General features: G+C 25.5%; 1 protein-coding gene across 1 annotated transcript in view; it reads right to left on the bottom strand.

Moving 5' to 3' along the window:
- LOC111035837 overlaps positions 1-24,932 on the bottom strand; it is a 62,461-nt gene that overhangs the window by 23,586 nt on the left and 13,943 nt on the right. The window contains exon 2 of the mRNA XM_022317628.1: positions 9,303-10,315. Coding sequence (XP_022173320.1) covers positions 9,303-10,272 — 970 coding nt within the window. The 5' untranslated portion in view covers positions 10,273-10,315. The remainder of the gene's footprint in view (positions 1-9,302; positions 10,316-24,932) is intronic.

Genomic DNA, 24,932 nt, shown 5'->3' with positions numbered 1-24,932 from the left:
TATTAATTCCTTATTGTTTATAGAATATAGATGATAATTTTTTTTCCATTTTTAATTGAAAATATATACTATTTATACATTCCTAGACGCCTAGTATCTAATTTCAAACATTTACAAATTAAAATTATTTTTAAAATAGGTATGTAATTATAAAACGAATACGCCAGGTATATTTTATAGTAATTCAGATAAAATTCAGACTTATCAACTTCCATATAATATTTAAAGTTGTATTATATACCATTATATTATAATCTACTTTATAGTAAAATCCTTGCAAACAACTTGTTGGAATTCAGTAAATGTATATAAATTACAGCATCGCAGATATTTTATTACATTAGGTATTGCAAGAAATTCTTTAATACATAAATAGAATAAACGAACTCATTTTTATTTTGAATGAAATTCATTAATAATTTTAGTCGTCGTTAGTTTTTTGTGGAAATATGTAAATGTCAACTTTAAACATATTTAATATTATACTCCATATCTAAATTGGAATTAAGTATAATATGACGTATAAACATGCAAATACGAAAAGAAAAATGTGCACCAAAAGTTAATTTAAGCGACACGATGATTTAATTAAAAATATTTTTCTTTGCGTAAAAAAGAATAAAAATATTATTCCCAACAAAAGTCATCATTAAATATATATTATGTTAAGAAAACTAACATATTCTACTGAAAAAGAAATGTAAAAAACACATTAAACCATTATTCTAGTTATTCGGATTTGTTGCCGTAAAATATATCTGACTTGGATAAATAACAATAGACATGACCGACGTCACCAAACTAAAATGATTATAAGCTCAACATTATATAAAATATGATTGGCCAAAAATTAATTTTCATATTTACTTTAATAGATTTAGTATGGAAGAATAATTATTGTTTCAATCTTATAATTTTTTTTGTTTTTTATTATTTTAAAGTTTCCATGACGTATGTCATCTAAAACTTATTTTTAACAGAATTAATATATTTTAACATTTGGAAAATAGATAACAATTAGTAATAAAATATTAATAATGAAAGATGCTATCTACTATTTTATATTGTATTTACAAATCAAAAGACAAAAAAGAAAAAAATTAAAAAAAAAAAATTATTATAACAAAAGGTCGTCCACGCTTGAGTTGCTTGAGAAGGTGGAATATTATAATTCAAACGTAAAACATTTATATTTTATACTGGTTTTCAAATATATCGTACCTATATTTGATTAAATCGTTACATGTAATTTCGTATTGCTGTAATTTTTTCAACGATGTAATTTCCGTCAATGAAAAAATAGTAAGCCCACTTCAATCAAATGATATAAATAAACTAGTAGTTGTATAATTAAATTAGCTCAGTCAAGTCACTGGAATGAATAAATTATGGCTTTGAAGTATTTACACAGAATTAATACGAAAAATATGTTTTTTGCAAATCAATCCGTTTTTGGATTACAGAAGATCGGGATAGGCGTTACACCACAATCCACATTGAATATTTTATTGAAATACATAAATTTTACTGATAATTTCATTGTACCCAGTGTTTCTCAAATAATTTTAATTGGTATTGTAACAGTCAAAATGTATCTTCAAAATATCATCTAGTAAATTGAAATTCATTTGAATAAACCACTATAGTTTTTGTATATGAATATATGACGTCCAATGTTATCTTTTTAGTAAAGAAGTGAAAAAATTATACCAAGTAATGCATACATAGCATGTAACAGATAAGTACAAGGTACACACAAAACACGTACAATTATGAATTAATATAAGTATAAACACTAAATAAATAATGTACAAATTTAACAAGCAGTAAAATATAATAAACTTAGTACCTAACTAAATTAAAAATATTATTGAATACAATAATTAAATATGCCAATGCCAATTTTTTAAGCACTGCTTTCTAGATTTTCCAATTAGTTTGTTTTTACTTGGTCTTTATTCTTCAACGACCAGTAAGTATGAACATATAAATACCTTTCAAGCTGTTCCATATAAAATATTTAAGCCATTAAAATTTTCCTAAATTCCTATTATTGGTGATTTTATGGACTTGTTTTCAACGCTCCTAGAGTAGTGTGTCGATAATTAATTTACAATAAGATTTTAGGACAACCTATACTGTCGGGAAGGTTAAATGTTTGGTTAGGTGGACTGAAGTTTATAGTCCTGGTACTCTAGTGTAAAGGAGTGTAAGATCGATGGCAACACATCTAACTAGCCATAAATATAAACTATTATCATCGCTACATAACTTGTGATATGTAAAATTGTGTGCTTAAACACTTTGTATAACACACGTTTAACGAGTTTTGCACTACCTATGTATATTTTAACTTTTAAGCCTGGGGAAATATTGTGTTTTATAACAAAATAAATGTGTAAGTTTACATTTATATACATATTTTATTATTACTAAATATAACTTAGGTATATTTTTTTGTGAGTTATTTTTTCAATATTATGTTTGTAAAAAATATTAATAACTTAATCAATCTCCACGATAACATATGAAATGTAAAATGTATTCTACTTTACTTTGGATAAGAAATTACATTAGTTACGATAAAACATAAATACCATTTCATTGATTCTTACCTGCAATCTAATTCTAGTGTAAATAGTAAAATTAGTAAATTAAAAATGATTGAATATGACATTATGTCTCACAAGTGTATTAATTTAACAATAAAAATGAATGTTTAATAATATATTATATAATTTATATATTTTAGAATAAGTAAATAATTTTAACTATAAAAATAATAATAATACAATTATTTTGTAGTAACTATGTAAGTAAAATAAAAATAAAATATTTTTGCTATCAACTTTTGTCACTTCTTTGACTTTTGATGAAAAGTTTAAGTGTCGTCTTCTTTAGTTGTCGAATGAAGATTTTTATGAGTAATAAAGTTTACGATTTTTTATTAGTTCAACAATAAGGTTTTATACTTAAAAATCACTCTCAAAACTTACGGTCGAAAAATACATGGTTGTATTTATATAATATTCAGCGGTTGAAACGTTCATTCAACAGAATTAAATTATAATCAAAGACTTTTGAAAAGGCTATGAAAAATAAACTAAAAAGAAAAATCATTGAAACGTATACATGGTTTTTCTGATAATATTATTTATTATTTATTATTTAATGACACTCTTTCTTATACACCTACGTAGCTTACAGTTCAATAATCACAATGAATAATAATGATTTATGAGTTTTCTTTAGTATGGACGAACATCATTATAAGTTGCACTCTAGTAGACAGTAATCTACTATAATCATAATAAAGAACTACAATTATTAAGGAACAATATGTATTATAAATTATAATAGTATAATATTAAATGTTATCTTAGAAGTTAAAAGACGATTACTCCTTATAATTTATATTATACTAAATATCTAAAAAAAAAAAAGAAATAAAGAAAATAAACCATAAACCAATCGGCAATGAGTAAAATAGACAGTCAAGAAATATGTATTCAACTTGTATGAACAACATGAATACCAGTTGAATTTTTATGCAGAAGTAACTTAAAAATAGATATTATTTTCGACCCTATAGGCCAAAACCAATTTATAAATATATTATATTTTCATATATACCACCAACACATATAATAATGGTTGTAAGTTGACACGATAGTTGTAGATTAATATGCATAGGCTAAATATAATTTAGGTACATTGTTATAACTATACCTAGTAAAATATCTTTATTTCATAGCTACTTTTTTTTTTTATTATAAACAAACATCAAAAATATAATATTTAAAGATATAATAAAACTAATATTCTAGTCAATGAAAGTGTATTTTAATAAGGTGTTTAAGTTTATTTTTTATTGTTCGTCATAAATTATTTTAAAATTTAATGGGTCAATAGTTTGATAAAATAGACTTATAAGCCTGTAACTTATGTTACACCTTACAATTTATTTACAGCGTCGTAGAAGGTTTACTAGTTCTGTTCTAGAGAAAAAAGAAATTGGCAGGAAAATCTTTAAAAATCTTGAGCCAAACAACGTGCAAAAATGATTGTAAACCACAAAAACTTGAGAGAGAATATGTTGTAGAGTAGACAAAAACGAATTGGCACGGTTACGGTAAAAAGTAAAACTGACAAGATTTGTTATAGAAAATCCATTGATGTTTCAGATGTAAAATAAAATTAAAGCCATATTGTATACTTTAGTACAATATAAAATGTGTAAATATATTGGGAGGTTTATTTAATTCTATGTTTATAATTAGTAGGTACATCTAAAAGTATTTTGGTTAAATTAATTCTATTAATGCTGATTGATCTTTGTATAATTTGCATTATTACTCAATTTGATAATTATTATCCTGGTGTAATTGCTTAGGTTAAAATATATTAATGCTGTTAGTAATTATATTATATGGTATAATGTAGGTATCTAAATTACTGTTTTCTGTTTACTGCCAAAACCTACTCCAATACGGTGGTCGGTGATAGGTAAACAAATAATATTAACAGGGAAAGCCGATCTGCTTTTTAGTATGTTTTTAATGTACTCCGTTTTTGAGTAGGTCACTGTATTGAGTGTGTTATAAAATTTGATTCAATAATAAATCATTGCTTAAGATAAAAAACAACGGTCTGTCAGCCTATATTTCAAAGCATATTTCATTATATTATATTAATATTGCAATTAGTAATTTATTTTTCAATTAGAAATACGGTAAATCATGGGACTATATTTATCCAAAAATATATCGCATACCTAAATTATAAAATTGTATCATGTATTTTGTATCATTTTTCATTATTGTTATTAACTTAAATTAAGTTAATAAAAAAAATTAAGTAAATACAGCGTACCGTAAAACAGTGTGAATAAGTTCGTGGTATAAATAACTTAAAATTATTCTAAATATTATGAAAATGTCATTGTGTAGGTATATAAATAGTAATATGCATGATGGCAAAATGCTTGAAACTATACCCTACGGTTAATATTTTTAAAATTATAATATAATAGCTAAAATCGTTTGAGTAGGTATACATCTTTATAATATATTAATATGTTTATATGTTTGAATATGCAATGCCGTTGACATTTCAACTTCAAACGCTCATCAAATATTGATCAATTTTTAACTACAAAACAATATACATATTTTCGTGATTCATCAAAGCCTGAACTTAAAACGCTTTTAAAAAAAGTTGTGACTATGTATTATCGATATTTTTAATTGCTACATCAACTATATTCCAGGAACCTTGTATACTATATTCTCCAAAAAGGGACGACAGGTACAAAAAAATAAAAATTACACATTGTAAAACTAATACATTTATCCCTCCACTTAGAATCTAAAATAATGAAACAAAGAAGTATATTTCCAATCAAATTTATTTTGGACTATATATTGTTGCTAATATTAACTCAATAATTTTCCTTTTTTATTCTGATACCTACCTAGTAACAATTTATAATGACATACTTTATTAAAAATATGAACTATGTGGAAGTTTATAATAACTACGAAATCACTAATTGATTTAATTTAATAAACTGTATACTTTTGTTCGATGTTATGTTAAATATAGTTATAGGTGTGAATAATCAGTATACTTTTGAAATATGTTGTATTCAGTTCAGTTGTAAACTTTAAAAAGATTTACTTATGTTATCCATTAACTACAACTGCATTTCAAGTTCCAATATTACAGTTCATATTCACTGAATACATTATTAAAGTTTTTTAAGTACAACCAAGTTTTATATATTTCAGTCAAAGAATGTTATAAGTATCTAATACCACTCGGTAAACTTATTCTATAAAAATCATAGAAACCAAATGTTGAAAATATTTGTATTTCCTCCCTTAGCTTTTTAATACAAATTTCAAAACGACCTTCATTAATGTGTGCCAAAATCTGGTAAATTCTAAATTACTGTAATGCTGTACATCTTATTTATCGTCAATTTTATATTTAATCTAAATTCTGGGAAAGTCAAAATGTATAATAAAGTCATTATAAAATGTATGGTTTACACCGAAACAAATAAATTAAAAATAACACCATATTGTGCCGGTTTTTTTTATTTGACGCATTCTGAATTGTATTTTAAATAAGATTGTGGTCACCTCTAACTTTTTCTAAAGTTATATAATCACCTTTATGATACACTTGAAACAGTTTTTATTCAACGTAATAGGTAGTATTGATTTTATTTTTATAATAAATATTAATATTTCATAAGCACAAATAAGTCTAATTATATATTTCTATTATGCTGGTATATACCATCCAGTTATACATTAGTTTTACTTTGAAATTAAATTTAAAAAAGTTGAATTACTTTATAAAATAATAAATAACATTTGTTATTTATAAACAAGAATTATTTTTACCATTTTAATTTAAAAATCGATTATTTTTTCTAAATGACCTAAATTGTATATTTGTATCATAATAGTTTCTAACAAAAATATCTTTTTAATATTTTAAGTCAGGAAACATCAAACTTCAATTGAATAGGTATCTACTTATACTTTCATTTAATATGCTGTGTAAGGTTCATAACTTTTTTTAAGCAGTGATATATTTTTAGAATTCAATAATAAGAATCACGTTCAAATCTAGTTTACTAACACGCTTTTCTGAAGGTAACTAATTTTTATAAAAATATTATAAAACTGCTATCTAACTGACACGAGAACAACAATTTACTTTTTATTTTCTATTAAGTGCCCAATAATAAATAACATTAATAAATTGTGAGTATAATATTTTAATCTCACATTCCCAACTTGTAGAACTTATATAACAGTAGACCATATATTATTCAAATAATCAAATGCCACTAATACCAGGAAATAAGGAAATACTACAAACTGCAAACAGCTAACACCGACAGAAGTATTAAACAGAAAACTGATTAAATTTGCAGATAACTAGATTTAAAAAAAATTGTAAAAAAATAATATTTAAAACGTAAATAGTTGTAATTTATTGTAATTTATTGTAAAGTTAACAAATGTTGATGACTTAAAATAAAAGAAAAAAAATGTTATTTAACCATATAAATATATACAATTATATTTTAAGTTGATAAATATTTTACTTACCACTATTTTATTCAATATAGTGATAAATTAGTTTTAACAAAGTTACGTAATTTATCTGTATCTTTTAATAAAGCGTTGCGAAGAAGGTTTTATAAAAAGAAAAAAAAATATTATAACAATATTTTCCAATAATCCAAACGTCTTATTGCCAGATAAAATCAATACATTTGAAAATACCTAGTGGAAGCGAAAAACCTCTTCACTCTGCCTTATCAAAAATATATATGACAATCCTGTCGTAGAAATTATTAATTTTAAAACACCCTACCAACTATTCTGATGAAATTATCAAAAAGTCTAATATATTTTAAAATCTTCTATTTTTGCGGTGGATAATGCTTTTAATACCTCTTAAAAAATAACATTATCCATTCATGCAATTTAATCTAAAGAAATACGGATGGGTGTACTGTACATCACAATATGTGATCAAAAGTAAATCATTGAAAATTATTCCCTATGAATGACTGATTAAAACATGGCCATAATGCTTTTTCATTATATTTTACCATTACCTATTAGCTTCCGGTTTCTTTTTAATTTCATTTTAAAGGGGCTTATTATCTCATAACAAATTCCTTATGAACTGCCCTTACTGAAACAAATCGATGAATATAAAATTCAAACTTGAAGCCACGTGAACGGATGTCATTGCGGTAAGGATTTCTATGAATACGCACGTGCCTACCGGCTACCACTCCGGTAAATCGTCCAACCATGAAATGGCCATAATATCAATACAAAACTACCAGCTACCTATTATACAGACATACAATATACACCACAAGTCTATTTTAAATACTTTTTATTTGTTTAATTTAACCGAACAAAGAACCGAGCTCATTTCATTATAAATATTACCTATGTGGTTATGCGAACGTATATATTATACGCTTAATGCCACTATTTATTTTATTCATTGGTTCTTGTCAATATATTCATTCATTTTCATCTATAATATATTTTCATAAGAGTTGGCACATTTGACAAAAAAACATTTTTTCCTTTGTAGCTATGCGATCTACTCATGAACTAAACAATTAAGACTAGTCTAATTTTTATTTTCAAATAAAAACCCAAAGCTTTTACTTTTACTTAATTATCCTTACAGTATAGATTAATAGTTGTAATAATTCAAAGTTAATTATAAAAACATTTCTATTTTTAGAAAATGTATTATTTTATCATTAAATACATTATTGCAACATTTAAAATCAAAAAATAAGCAACTTAATTTTTTAACATAATAAATGTCTTATGCTAATTTTAAAAACTTAAGTAGATGATTAGCTATAAATTATTCATTATTTAATTTGAAAAAAACATCTTTACGTTTTAAAATGTTTTAAATCTTAAAACGAGTCATTAGAGTTTATTTATACTGAATCAATACGCATAGTGCATGTTGTCTGTAGCATTAAGGCACGTCTGCGCTCCTGAATGTTGGATGAATTCAAAAAACATTGTATTCATAATACAAATTACACAAAGGAAGTCATTCAGTAAAAAATATACTATACCTATATACATTTAGTCAATAAACTTGAAAATATTAAATTATTAAATTGCACAAAAGCAATTTGTCAAAATGTCCATGTCAACCATCAACCAGAGATGTATTTATGGATTATTAGAGTTCTGGTGTCTGTAGGTATAAAGCGGAAATCTTATCCCGAATGATTACCAAAAAAAAAAAAATTAAAATAAAATTCCAACAATATTTTATTTACTCTGTAGGTAGTTAAACCCCTGTATTATGATTCATTTTTCTATGAAAATATTTGTGAATTATTTATTTTTATCATTACTAGCTATTTCGTACAAAGCATTAGAACAATATTATTTTGTTATTTTTATTTTTCATTTTTCTTTATTTGAATATTAAATTAAATTTTAAAGGTTTTATTAATATTGTTGTAATATTACAGTAAAATAATAATTACAGATACTTATTTCTTATAATTATATAATTGTATCTCTAAAGTGATAAAGTGATTAGTGTCATAACTCATAAACATAGAGTTGTTGGTAGATATGGTAAATATCAGGTATACTTATAGTGTTTCAATTATAATACTCAATTTTTAGTTTAGTTGATAAGATAACTTTCTAATGCCTAAAGACAGACTTTATTAGATTAATTTAAAATAAAATATTATTTGTATAACTTACCCGGTTCAATTGAATTCCTTGTTGATTTTAGCTGTGGATCAAAGTGGACACAAGACACCGAGCCTATGCTTCCTCTTGGCGTTCTTCCCAAAGAAGCTGATTCGGCCATTGGTATACTGCTTCTTGCTGACCGACTCATATTATACGCACCTTCTGATACCACACTACCTCGGGGACTTTTCCCAGGGTCTGGTATCAAGCTACCTCTAGGACTCCGATTGGCATCAGGTGTTACTGCCAAACTACCTCGAGGACTTCGATTTAAATCATAAGCAATGCTCCCTCTAGGTGATCGACTTGGGTCTGGCACTAAACTATTTTTTGGACTTCTTGATGGATCTAAGCCAGCAGTACTTGATCTTGGGCTTCGGTTGAAACTCTCCACGTCCAATCGCAGTCCTGATCGTAATTCTGAATAATCATCTTCTGGTACCATACTACCTCTTGGACTTCTTGGGCTTCTTGGATCTGGATGCTCACATGTAAGACTATGCCTAGGACTCCGATTGACATCGACTTCAAGCCGTGAAGGACTAGACCGTGCATATGAGTCTTGTTGTTCGTCTGGTAATAATCGTGGGGGTTTTCGATGATCTGATGGTACCAAACTCGTTCGCGGGCTCCTTGACATATCTGGAACCAAACTATTTCTAGGACTCTTATCAATATACAGTACTTTGGTTTCCGATACAAAACTCGGTCTGGGACTTCGTTTATGAGTATATTCAAAGAACTCCTCCTCTGGCGATACTCTAGTCCTTTGTCGCATTTCAAAGCCATCGGAAGGTGAAGTAGCTGCTATACTAGCTCTTCTATGTTGTCCACCATGTTGTGGGGACTGCTGCGTCTGTTGCCTTCCTCCTTCTGCAAGTCTCGTTGACTGACTTTCCAGATTAAACGCCACGCTGGTTCGACGTGAGTCATTATTGGCGGTACGCCTCTTCCTTGATGATGGAGATCTCTGAAGCATTATGGCATTCAAACCATTAGCAATAAGATGCACAATATGCAACCTAATTTCACATAAACAAACAAAGATCAAGATTAGTATTTCATTATGGTTTAAAAATAAATATAAAATTCGTTTAAAAGGCAGGTAAGTAATGATTTCTAGTTATTTATATTATAACATGGACAATGTGAAAATATTATAATTAAATAATCAATATAAAATTGCATTGTTCTCAAACACTCATACTACATTTTAAATTAAATTCAAATCGAAGGTATTTATTAAAATAATATACTAGGTACCTGATTTGTTAATTCTGTTTTATTTATATTTATTGGTTACAATATTTAAATAAATCATAAGTCAATTTTAACTATTCGTTTATATGATATAATCGCTAACGGTGTAAAAATAAATTACATATAATTTGTACCAAAATCAGTAGGAAAAAGGCAACAACATATAACTAAACTCAATATATGCCGAAAGCGCAAAAAATATAAAACAAATAAATATGATGTGTAGATGATAAATTGATTTTTTTAATCCCTAGTTTTTCAAATATTCAATTCTATTTATTTCTTCCACTATACAATTATTTCATCATGAAGTGTTCTTAATTTTGAATTTGAAGGAGAAGAATAAATAAAGAAACATATTTTGACTTTGTAATTTTAATAAGACATAAATTATTATACATTAATAATGTGAACTGATCAATGAGCAACATGGAATTGGTCGTTTAAATGCAGATGATTCAACTGTATAAACTTTTTTAGTGTTTATAATATTATAAAATCCTAATCTGGAATTCCAGCCCAAATTTCTGAAGGTTGATGTGTCCTAAAATCAATGTGTATCCCTAAAATATAACCACCGGCCATTTCTCTCAAATATCTATATTTTTATTCATCAAATAAAATGCGTAAACCCCCTGAATTTGTAGTTATTTTTGAAAAATTAATTTTTGTATAGATTACGATAAATGCGATTGCTTACTAAGTACATACCAACAGTATAATGTTATAAGTTTAACACTAAAACTATGACGCTCTATCCTAATCAGATAATAAATTTGTACCTGGGATTATTTTGGAGCTTTTAGACGATATGATTTGACTACCACTTTAGTGCTTATGTCTCCCACTGAAACTTACTATTCGTACAAATGACAAAAGACCATCATAATTGGAAAAAAAAATGTTTTTACTTAAGCAATACCTAGCATTAAAAAGTACAATGTTTAATTCCTATGGTTTGAATCTAATATTATAACAAAAAGGTTTATACCTATTTTGAAAACAGCATTAAATAAGCTTTACTTCCAAAATGTAATAATTTATTCATTCATAAATCATAATAGAATAATACAATACTTCTAAGTATAATTATTATTATTTTTATAAATTAATATAATATATTCTTATGATAGTAGGATAATAACTTAAATTTAAATATTTATCAGATTAACATAATACATATCTGGAATGAACTTTTTTTCATATATTTTTACATACATAAGATTTATTTAAAAAAAACTATTTTCAAGGTTCTAAAATATTAAAATTGTTAAAAAAAATTAAATAGGAAACCAATTGCTACTATTATTGTTTAGTCACACTTTCAATCGATTATAATTTGTATCAAGTTGGTAATTCAGATGAGCTTAATTCTTTTCTCTTTAGTACCTACTCCTCCAAATCGTAAGGAAAACTCCAGACACATAAAATTTATTTATGGCATTCTCTTTTATGAAATAGAATTTATACCTATACTCTAAAATATAAATTAAATTGGATTTTTAACAAAATTGTTTTTATAACAAAAGGTCTATGCAGGAAAAATAATTTATTTTTAAACTAACGTTATTGATTGGGATCAGTGTAGTATATGACGGAGTCATTTTTACTTAAATATCATATTTAGATACATAACATACAAAGATCATGAAAATAATGATTTCATAAGCATATCGTAGTAAAAATAACTTCTGATCCAACTACCTATGTTGCTTGTATATTTTTATAACAAGGACTTCGAGAATCCGTTTCCACGAATTCAGCCGAGCACAAAAATACAACAACAACACTGAGTCGGTGGCTTTTCTAAACCCACCTCCTAGTCTTTACCGTTTACTCATAAGCTAGAAAATATTCTGTATAAGTACAGGACTCTTCCACAGTAAAATTTAGAATTAGTCTAACATTACCCAACTGTAGAACTTAGTATGGTCGTTGAGCCTTGTTCTCAACATCGCCGCCATACCTATCTATTATCTAAGTTCATTCATAGTATATTTTTTTGTAACTAACTTCTAGGAATAGATTTTTCACTCTGCCCACAATATTATATAACATTCAATAAAATACTGTCTTATATTATAACTAGTAAGTAAAACTTTCCTTCGTCACGCCTGATCCGTACGTTGACGACATCATCCTTGAAAAACTATTTTTATAAACGATAGTGAGGAATCACTACATCAGGATCTAACATAATAGAAACTTATAAAATTATCTGGATTATTAAACTATAAAGCTTAAAGTTTTATAAACGGCTTATAATTATTTATAACCATATCTATATTAATGCATTTCTATAAAATGAGGTTTTTTTAAGTTTCTTTTTAGTTTCTTTTGATAGTTTAATATTTGTTACCTTAATAAGAAACTTTTAAAATGTTTATTCTAGTATATGAGTCATTTATAAAAATGTTTAGTTAAAAAATTGTCTAAACTCTAATTGTTGACAATGTTGAGTCAAACTCAAATTTATTTTTAACACTGAACCACTCGCTCAATTCAGTAGTAAGTTGGTATGAGGACGTGTTAATTTACACAAAATCAGTGATAATAGTGACAATCAATACCCGTCACAAACAGAAATGACCTGTTTGTCCACTTCAATTATTTTCAAGTTAAAAACAATCATAAAAAACAATAAAATTTAAATAAGTGAGGTGTTAAAAATAATATTGGATGTATGCATTACACATTGGTGTGTATGTATATACATTATACATGATATATGCTTTATTATATATCATGTATTTTTCGTACATTTCACACATCAAAATATTATAACATTTTCATGTATAATATTTTGTTAAATAATTTTTTAGAAACTAAAAAACATTAAACTATACTGCATGTTATTTTTTATGACATAGGTAATATATATCTCGTGGCATTCTAATAATTTAATACAGATACAATAAATACATGAAAACAATATCTTTGCTTAAATTGTTTTGAAATTGAGAGTGGTAAAATACTATTATAGTACTATCAGTACCTAATTGTTAGTTTCGAAATGTCCACTTTATATGCTATTTTCAAAAACTACATAGAAGTAGATAATATCCGATGAGTGTGAAGCAGATAATCTGAAACTTTATAAAATTTAAAATTTAAATTCATCTTTGAGGGTTCATCTTCTCAAGTGTTATTTATTTTTTACCTATATTTTTAATAATTCTTAAATTTTGGTTGTTTTCATACATAAAGTTTAATATTGTTTGTGGTCATAGGCCCTTTTGAATATTTTTTTTTTTAAATTTCCACTGTCCAAAAACCACAATTTATTAATTTAATGTTCAAGCTAATAAAATATTTAATTAAATTAAGATTTTGATTCTTAGGTTGTCTTTAATGAATTGAGTTTAGGTATCTATAGCGAAATCTTTCAACAGTTTGATAAATCTTTATATAATTTATGTATTATTTTAATAGTAGTTTTTTTTTCATTTTTGTAGATGAGTAGCATTGCACCCAAATTGTTAATATAAATCATACCGAAGTCCGAACTACAAATTAAATAATTCATGGCCTACAAATATTACAATCCATTAAAATAAAATTATATTATGTAATCATTAGGTTCTAATGCACTGATAGTATTATAATGCACACAATTGAATGCAGGTATGTCACATTTACACAATTACACATATTAGTAAAAAGACATAAGGTTCAATCAAAAGCTAAATAAATGTGACACTCACGTTAAAGAAACTTTATATATTCTATGCCAAGACAATCACAAACTGAAATTAATAACTTATAAAAAGGTCTCAAATGTTTATTATTAAATTATAACATTAAAATATTACTGGAAACTACTTAATGCTCCACATTATATCTCCAGCCATTCTATACATCAAGACCTCAGGATGAATTCCGTCAAAGACGAAGCAAAACTATATTATAAGCGTTTCCACAGTAGGTTAAGGTTAACCAACTATCCTAACCCTCTTATAAAAAATCTAGCAATCCCGCTAGACGTCTTAAACGTAACTGGTGTCGTGACCTTCTAAATGCATGAATCCTAGAAAATCCCCTTACTAAACTGAAACAAAATAGGTAGTGTCATCAATGGGTGGCTTCTTCCGTCATATTTTTCATGCTTATTACTCTTATCAAGTTTACTTATTGTTCTATGAATAGATTGTAATTATTTTGTAAACATAAAAAAAATAATAAAAATAATACTATCTTGATTTTTGGGTCAAAACCAGTGGATTGTGAGAGTTGTTCAACTTCCAGTTTTAAACAGCTTGAATACCTAGAGTTTGTGTACACATCCCACAGATCCACATGGTTTAAGCAAAAACATTGTCATATTTCTCAAATTCAACGGATTTGTTTACTTAAAAACTGCCAACAGCATAATATGTATTTTATTCAAATAAAAGTTACACTAAACTTGTACCTAGTGTTTAATGTTGTATTTTAAAAACTTAAAATATATTTTGCAAATAAAAACATATATGTGTATAAACTTAACACTTTTTTTATAATATCAATAAAATAAAATTCAACACCCTAAATGAGAAAATAATAATGCAATTAATGAACTAGACAATTATTAGTACCATATTTGTCTCCTTTGTCAAATATAAAATATAAAATAGCTTTAGATCATTATAAACTATGATTAGAATTTTTAAAGACAAATATAAGACAAAGAAAAATTTTTTAATTTCTGTTTTTAAATTAATTTGTATTTAATTTAATTATGACAATTATGTTTTAGCACAAATTGACAAATTATAGATATTAGATATTTTATAAAGTTGCTGAAAGAACTTTCCTTTTAAGTTCTTAATCACAAGTCCCCCAATATTTTCAAAAAGGAACTCTATCATTCAAATAGACGAAAAAATTATGTACCTACTTAAAATCTAAATATTATGATTAAAATCATATAAAAACTAAGTTTTGCAATATTTATATTTTAATAAATATTGTACATAGGTACCTACATTTAAAATATAGGTATTAAAGTGACTAAAATTACATTAAATATTTAAATGTTGTTCTAATTACATTATTTTCTTATTTATATATATATAAGATACTAATGTTATTAAATGATTTCAATTTAATTATATTAATATAATAATATAACATAATTGTATTGGAGACATTACAGAACAAAATTAAGTTATTCACTTATACATATAAACTTTACCTACCTTAACAAAGTTTATTAAATTATTTATTAAAATATCTATATATAATATACTAACGTTAAATATAGAGTTTTATTCATAGCTCAGAAAGACTGTCATATCGTATCTCAAAAATAAATTCAGGCAGGTAATACCTACCTTAGAAATATATATAAATTAATAGATTTAAGGAGCAGAATTAGATTATCCTGAAATCGTTGTAGATACTGTCTTGTATGATGCATTTATTGAAATAAGCAGACATTATACAAGTGATGGTATTAATTTAATTTATATTTATAAAGAGGTCAAAAGTCAAAAGTCCAACATTTTTATTTTATTCATTTTTCATTTTATTGTGTCACTTCCCTGCTGTTAAACAAATTGGTATAGAATTCGGTACACTATATTATTGAATATAAATTACTGGCACTGAATCATCAAAATATTAAATGTTAAATTTACTTATTAAAGATTAAGTTGCTGTATTCAAAAAAAAAAAATTTTAACTGTTAATATATTTTGAATCTCTATTTAAAAAATTGTGTTGATTACACCTAAAAATATAGTCTAATTCTGAGTTGCATGAATAAATGAATAATCAGTAAACATTTATTGAATCAATAGTGAGCTAATGGTCCCATAAACATAATTTAGTAGCCCACGAATCACGATTGGTCCATTTAATTTTATGAACCATTTAATTAATTAATTGCAACCCGGCATACCAATCATAATTATAATTTTTAAATAATAAATAAATAACAAACACACTACTATATTTGTTTTAAAAAGGTAAGAGTTAGAAGAAAAAATATGTGTTGGATGTTGATTAAGGTACTTGTCTCATCTACAAGTCACCTCGACATTAGCCAGTATTTTATTACATAATTCAAATGACTGTGCAAAATAAATTATTTACAAAAAAGTGTTTTCATAAATAATCATTTTTTTTTGGATGAAGATGACTCATTAGTCTCATTCAGAATCTTTATTATAATAAAGATCAGAACTTCTTACTTATAAATAATATTACTGTAATTCATGAAGTCGGGAAATAGATACCAACTATTTACAGTTTGTAACCAAATAGCAATGTATAAATGTATTTATTGCAATAATGACTTATGTTGTGTACAGTTTGTAATTAAACAGTTCATATCCACGCGATCTGTAAAAATTAAAGCTATATAGTGTACAAAATAAATTATTTTGATTTAAAAATGTAATTTTAAATCAAAAATTACAATCCTAGTATGATCGAACTAAAATAAAGATATATATCGTACGTTCGTACCGCCTTTGGTTCTAAATCAAAGGCACCTAGGAATCGTTGCAGATACATGTTTCATAATAAATCCATTATTAATTCTATATTTTGATATTTGTGTACCCACCTATAAGTGTCCCTTCATAAATTGACCATTAATCTTATGCAGTATCTAAATTAATATTTTATTTCCATTCCATTTCTCCGGTCCCTCCCATCTCCACCATCATAATATCTTACTGATCGCTGCCACCATTGCCTCTCATTCTTGTTTCTGCTACAGGCGGTAACCTCGTGTATTCGTGTCATACACCAAACACACGCATCTAAATTCAAAACAGAGAGGCAGCGACGCCCCCGTATATGGTGATGACGGCCATAGCAGCTGTAAGAAAATCACGTCGAAATGTTAATTAAAATGACAATACAGGGCTACCGCCAATGCTAAATTTGACCCCGCTTTGCACCTCGTCTCGTGTTAACCCTATTGTTGGTTTAACATCGTTTCCTACATTGATTTCCTGTCAAACAACTGTTTTGTTTTCTGAAAGGTGTTTAATGTGCAATTATGGAAATGTTCAATATTTTGATTGGTACATTAACATTTAAGTTACGACTTACGAATGACCAACAAACATTGCTACAGCAATCTGATATTTAATTTCAAATAGATCAGTAAGACTGGGCGATTAAGAGGTCTTTATTTTATTAAGCCTTACAAACATTCATGTTGAAAAAATAAGTTCAGCAGTGCCGATTTCGTGTTGTTAGTTTTAATATTAAAGTGGATTGACCTATTATCAAACTTAAAAGGAAGAACATTTTTTGTGTTTTTTGAAGGTTTATTTCCGACATTTTAATTTTAAAGTGAAATATGAATAAATACGTGACATATCACAATTTAAAAATAGACTAATCTAACAGAAAAATTGAAATATCGTAAAAAAAGATAAAGTTCTAACCTTTAAGTTTCATAATAGATCAATTAACTCTAATATTTAATTTGATTAATATAACAATTTGATGCACAATTTTCACGAAATCTACATAAAAATACATCATATAAGCTGAATAAACACGATATTTACAGACTATCATTACGGTATAACATTCTAAATAACTCTTAAAATAATATGTAGATCATATTTAAATTTCCATTCATATCAAGTTTCACCACAGTTATATTATAATTAATATATCCAATAGTATGTTGTGTACGTAAGTCAAATTAAAATTACTTTTGAGAACCTATTATAAGCTATGCAATTATAAATATCTAAAACTCTTAAATTGTAAATAACAATTGGAATATAATTATTTATTCAATTTAACAATGCATAAATAAAATATTAAATTTAATTATGCATTATTAAAGTTATTATAATTACAATGCAAACAACTTTGTCATACATTTATTTAAAACTTTTCATATTGAATCGTGTACTATAGTAAACTAGACACACAATTAAACTATATACTACTTGCTAATAATAATTTAACCGTTATTATAATTTTTGAAATAACATTAGAAAAAGGATCTTAATTTGGTTTTTATTTAATTGATCACTTGAAAACAATTTATTATTCTAGTTAGATGCCAGAGAAAAGAGTAATACATTTTCCTTAACTATTTACATAGGTTAGCTAGAACCAATAATAAAACTTACCCCGCAACAATAATAACTACAACAACTGATGGATGAAAATTAAATAAATCTACCTCAAATAATGACCAAAGAATACACTTCAAAATTTCTGTGGACTTGTTTATGTGGAATAAACCTAGAAATATGCACCTTAACCAAACAGTAGACATCTCATATTCTCATGTGACATATACAAAAGTTACTTCTAATTTCTAAAGTATACTGAAAAAGCATAAAGACTACCATGGATGGGCCTATACAAAGACTCTTAAAACCGACGATTGAGGGAATTTCTCAATAGTATTCACCAATAAAACACTGCGGTACAAACTTAGATGTTAGATTTGTACAGCTGACAATACTGACAATAATCAATGAGAAACATACAAAATATTATGTAGTACTCAGTGACTAGCAGAATATTCTCAATAATGTATGTTCGTAAGTCGTAACAATGTTATACCAAGGTATATTGAAACAAAAATCCAAAACAAAAATAAATAGTAATAGCATCGAAAATAAACAAACAAATATCACCTTCGTATTATGTGTTTACACAGATATCTTAAAGCTGACGAATAACTTAAAGTACCAAAAACTAATATTGAAATATATTTTATCAACCATCTTATACGATTACATAAAAAATGTATTAAAAAAACCTAATTTTTAGCAACTTACCATATTTATCGAAAATACAAGGCACGAAATAAAATAAAATTAAAAATACTAAATGGGAAAAACCTGAACTGAAATAGAAAAAAAAATTTTATTAAATCGACTACGCATAGGCCACATTTTCTTATTGGAAAGGAACAAAACCCAGATAGAACCACAACCATATGTGAATCCTTTGGAGTTGGACTAATAGTACAAGACATTTTAACCAAACGGTATAATCCTAAGTGTTATCATATAATCCAACATATAATCTAAACATACGGCACCACCTAGATGTCTCACACAGACCCAAACACCAAAGGGCATCCTCAAGTTGTTGATTTTTATGAAATAAACCAATCTGTTTGACAACATTTAAAAAATAAATGTAAATTAAAAGTATTGTTATACTTTAATGGGCGTTCAGTAGCATACCTAATAGTTATAATTAAGGTTAGTAAAAAAAATCAATATCACTAATAAATATTCAATTATTTATCAGTTATTATAATACGAATACAGACGCCTACTAATCAATATAATAACTCTCTTTACATCTATTCTGTATATACTCCTGCCTGTTTTGAAAAATATATAACAGACTTTTTAATTGAAATCATTAAATGTTTTTGACAGTTAATTTAACAATCAAACGATATGCAATATTGTATTACCCTTTTATGGGAATATAAATTAAAATGTCATTCTTATAAATATTAATATATACCTACAAATATATATAATATATATAATTATTTCACATTTTATAGGCAGCAATAATTTATTATTTTATTAATACAGGGAATAGTCATATGAAATTGAGTTTTTAAACTCCGTTTTTCCCAAAGTTTTTGAAGACTTTTGTGCATTTTCCAATTTTCCCTCTCAAAAGTACTAGGTAGATTCACTTTCCCATCATAAAAGATGCTGAGTTGGACATCGGAGTATTGGGTATTTCTATTAGAAAGATGTTTACAAACAGAAAAAAAATCACATATCATAGTAAAATCAATGATCACTCCTCTTAGAATATAAAATATGATGTAACTTCATAAGAATACAATAACGTATTGTTACGTTTTTATAAACACAATAATGTCCATACTTTTATGCAATTAAAATTGAACGTATTAAGCTTTTATATGATTTTTTCACTCAGACTTTTTATTATCATTTATCAACTATATAAATCATAAACTCATAGGTTATTGCATCCACTACTGAAAAAACATAAAACATATTTTTTCTAAGTCCTAATTTACTGCTAAGTGCATGTACTTATTGTCTATACAGGATGATTCTAAGCACACGTACCCACTTTTTTTCTGAAAGATTTTATGTATAAGAATCAAAATATTCGTACTTTTAGTTTTTAAGTTATTTAACTTTGTACTCTAAGGATAAAAAGCCCACGAGATATAGGGCTTAAGTGATTAGACAATTTTAGTCAATTAATCATTTTGTAAAAATGGCCCAAGTGTAATAAAAAACTAGTTCCAATATTACGTCTATGTTATATTTTTATTAAACCATTTTTAAAGACTATTATTACCCTTAGTACCAGCATATCTATAACAAAGAAACTGAGAATTCAAATTTTGAATTAGGTATCTACATCAAAATGTTCAAAAAAATTATTCATTAAATAATTAACAGTAAAAAAGGGGGTAGGTCTCATTTAAAAAACAGAATTATTATCGCCATAGGACACTCCGTAGTAGTAGTGAAACCCCGTAATACAAAAAAATCTTTAGTTTTTACTGTTTTTAGTATAATTAAAAATTCCGAAAGTGAGAATTTTACTAAATTAATTATTAAAAGAAATATTGTAGTGATTATGCTTGGTGAATCACCCTTTATAATGGAATATTTAAAAAGCATAATATATTTTATAAAATTGGATTTACAAATCGGATCATACTAATATTATAAATAAAAATTGAAACTTTACAAAATATTAAAATTTGTATTTTATTAAACACATATACAATTCCATTACTTTTAGAAAAATACTTAAAATGGTTGGAATATTGATTATAACAATAAATTATTTTAATCTATGTATAATTAATCTATAAAAAGTTTTCGATAATAGTAAATACCTAAATCTTTGATAAAAAATACACTTGATTCAATCGGCATGCATTTTATTTACAAAATTTACAACTATTTTCGTAAACCGAGAAAATTATTTTAAGAAGTACTTTCGTTATTTTAAGAAAGAAATATTTTGATAGTAGAAATTTAAAGCACCTTCCTCAAAATCTTTTTATGAAATCGTTTTACCTCTTCGTGTTTCTTGTCGTTCAATATAAACATTACTGAAACATATTTTTAGCACCTAACTAAATCATTTGACAAGTCCATTCAAGCGTTTTTTGACAATCAGTTGTGTAAAAGAAATAAATGTTTACATAAGTTATAAATCAATGTTTTTATTTTATTTCAGACTTTTAAAGGCGATTGTATCTTTGAATAAAACATGTGGATCGAAAATACAGAATCAGTTGAAACAGAAACATGTGACAAATCTTTCACCCTTACATGCATCACTCTCACCCACCATGACTTACATAAATAATGATGGGGAAAACTTAAATATAAAGTGCACTATCTAACACTCTGTATTATTCATTATATTAATAATATAATTGAGTCAATTTTCATCAACAAAAACACCATAATAATATATGACTTTTATTAAATTATTTTATATTTGTTATTATTTTAGGTATAGGTATTTAAGTTTAAAATGAAAGAATACCTCTACTTTATGTACATTTTATATTTTTCATCACGGATTTAAGAATATAGGACTATTAGGTAGGTACCAAAATTTTACGAATAATACTATTCACATAACATATGTATTATTCATATTTTATAACACAAATAATTACATACAAAATAATCAAGTTGATGTATAGTGAGCGGAGGTAGATAATCAGTTTATTGATTAACTTATCCCATTGTTAGTAAATCTATAGACTCGTTTTTTTTTTTAATTTTTTTTTATTATTTTTTATTTTATATTTTATTTATTTTTATTGATATATTTTTGTTTTTTATTTTTTTTTTTTTTTTTTTATATATATATAAATTATTTTTTTTATTTATTTTTTATTTATTTTTATTTATATTTATTTTAATTTTATTTTTTTTTTCAATTAATTTATATTTTTTATTTTTTTTTTTTTTTTTTTTTATTTATTTAAATTATTTTTTTTTTTTTTTTTTTCTATTATTTATTTTTTTTTTTTTAGATTTTAAATGGAGCAATGAATGTATTGGTTTTACATAGATGTGTTTTTTCGTGTTTATGTTTAAGATTTATAGTAGAAAAAATGCTTCAATCATCTTCAACTTTGAAGGTGGTCTCTGATAGAAAATTGGAACTATTTGGTAGTTTTGAGAGAAAATATGAGAGGAAATTAAAAAACTCAAGTATTTTCAAAATAATCAGAAAAAGGTGGACAAGTGGGTACCACTCTACTTTACAGTAGGTGTCAAGTGGGTCACTGTTAGAATGTACTAAATTTAAATTCAGTGATAAATCATTGTATACTAAAAACGATTCTGAACGAAGACGTTTTATCATTCAATATTACTATTTACTATTTTACATTTTTACTGTATTACCTATAGTATGGTAGGTTGAATTAATTGTTGACTATAACATTGCAATTGAAAATTACATTGTGTATTTGTGTGTTTAAAAATATATAATAAGTAATAACATACTTTAAGGTTTCAAGTAGGTACCCATAAATAATATTTTTAAATTACAACAAAATGTATAAAATCGTTACTCTTTATTCAAGTATCTAATTTTGTTCAAATTTGAACTTAAAATGTCTATAAAAAACATGTGTTTATATTTTTTGGATTCAGTATGGACTAGTCAATAATTAAAATGTATTAATTATCAATCATTGTCAAAGTGAGCATCAACTAGTTAAAAAGTTAATTTTTGTTTCAACTTTAACTTAACTGTTAACTGTTAGTTAATTTTCTAATCAATAATTGAGAGCTGAAATAACTAAACTTTTCTTAATTGATTTAAGGTCAAGTTAAAATTTGTTTGAAATATCTCGTTGTAATAGTCTTTTACGTAAATATTATTATAAAAATAATACAATAACATTTCTGTTATTTTTCTTGATAAAATAATTTTTCGTCGGTAAAGATATATTTTAGAAGATTAAATAGGCATAATGTAATTAGAACTTAAATGGCTAATTGATTTAAAAAAACTTATAATTGTTAAATTATTAATTTAGATGTGTATAGTTAAAATATTAAACAATATAAAATAGGTGTATACGCTGTATATAATGATAAGTGTAGTATTAAAAAATCTAAGTATCTGAAAATATGGTCTTTAAGTATAGGTACTTGAATATTCCAAAATATTATTTTTAACAATTACATCATTAAATTAAAAAATGGGGGTGAGCGAGCTCGGTGAATCACACTGTATATCTGTATAGTGTACATAGACAGTATAGGAGTATGGGGTACAATATTAATGTGTAACTTGTGATACAATTCAAGCGTGCAGATACGTCCGAATACAAATCGAATGGGATTGTGGACTCCTTATTCTTACCCTTTGTACAGTATATTATATCGTTAAAACGTACACACGGCACTGTATGAATATTTTTTATGTTAATAAGCCGGGACGTAATTAATTCACCACACGATTTTTCTCTATAAACACTGAGCAAGTACAATGTATATATTTAAGTGGAAATCATGAACTTTTGTATATAAAAATAGCATTTTCATCATGCAAATGTAATAATAAAAAATTATTTGATTAGCTTAATAGTGAAAAATATAATACAACACATTGTAAAAAACTGGGTATACCTACTTTTTTAAATATATCATAATAACTTGAAAAAAAACGTCGTACTTTGTATACAAACATATTATATTTATTTATTAAATCAGATTAAAATGTAAATTTCTTGTAATATAAGTATAAATTTAAATTCGTTACAATAAGAATAAACTCAAAATAACACGTTAAAGAATAATTATTAATTGAAATTAAATTTTAAAATGAATTAAATTTATCATAAAACTAAACATTTGAGTTGAAGATTACTGAAAAATGTATTTTATTTAATTTAATAACAACATTTATTGTAGAATTATCTTTTTTTATTTATTAGGGCATATGTCTTCGGGGGAATAATTATTTAAGGCTATAAACAATAATCGTATTCAATTACATTAAAAAATGATTGACCAATGTCAATACTATAGGTACCTACTCAGTTATATAGGCAGGAATAGGTAAGATACTCAAAAATCAATATCGCGATACTAGATACTATAGATACTTGGATTTGGAGTATCGAGATACTAGATACTCGATACTTACATTTTAAGTATTTAGATATGCAATGCATTTGAAAAAATTAGTCATAGCTTACGACGCATAGGATTTTTTTTTTTTAATTTTTTTTACACACAATTAGGTAGGTTGTGAATCTAGACAAATGCATTTAACTTTAAATTTCCAAATATTAGTTAAGTATAAATATATTATAATAATTCAATCGTTAAATTAAATAAATAAATCATAATAAAAATAAATTATAGATACCATCATATCGAATAGCGTATATGACACGAC

The sequence above is a fragment of the Myzus persicae genome, unplaced genomic scaffold, assembly GCF_001856785.1.
Source record: "Myzus persicae strain clone G006 unplaced genomic scaffold, MPER_G0061.0, whole genome shotgun sequence".
Lineage (NCBI taxonomy): Eukaryota > Metazoa > Arthropoda > Insecta > Hemiptera > Aphididae > Myzus > Myzus persicae.
This window is presented reverse-complemented; position numbering and strand designations above follow the sequence as displayed.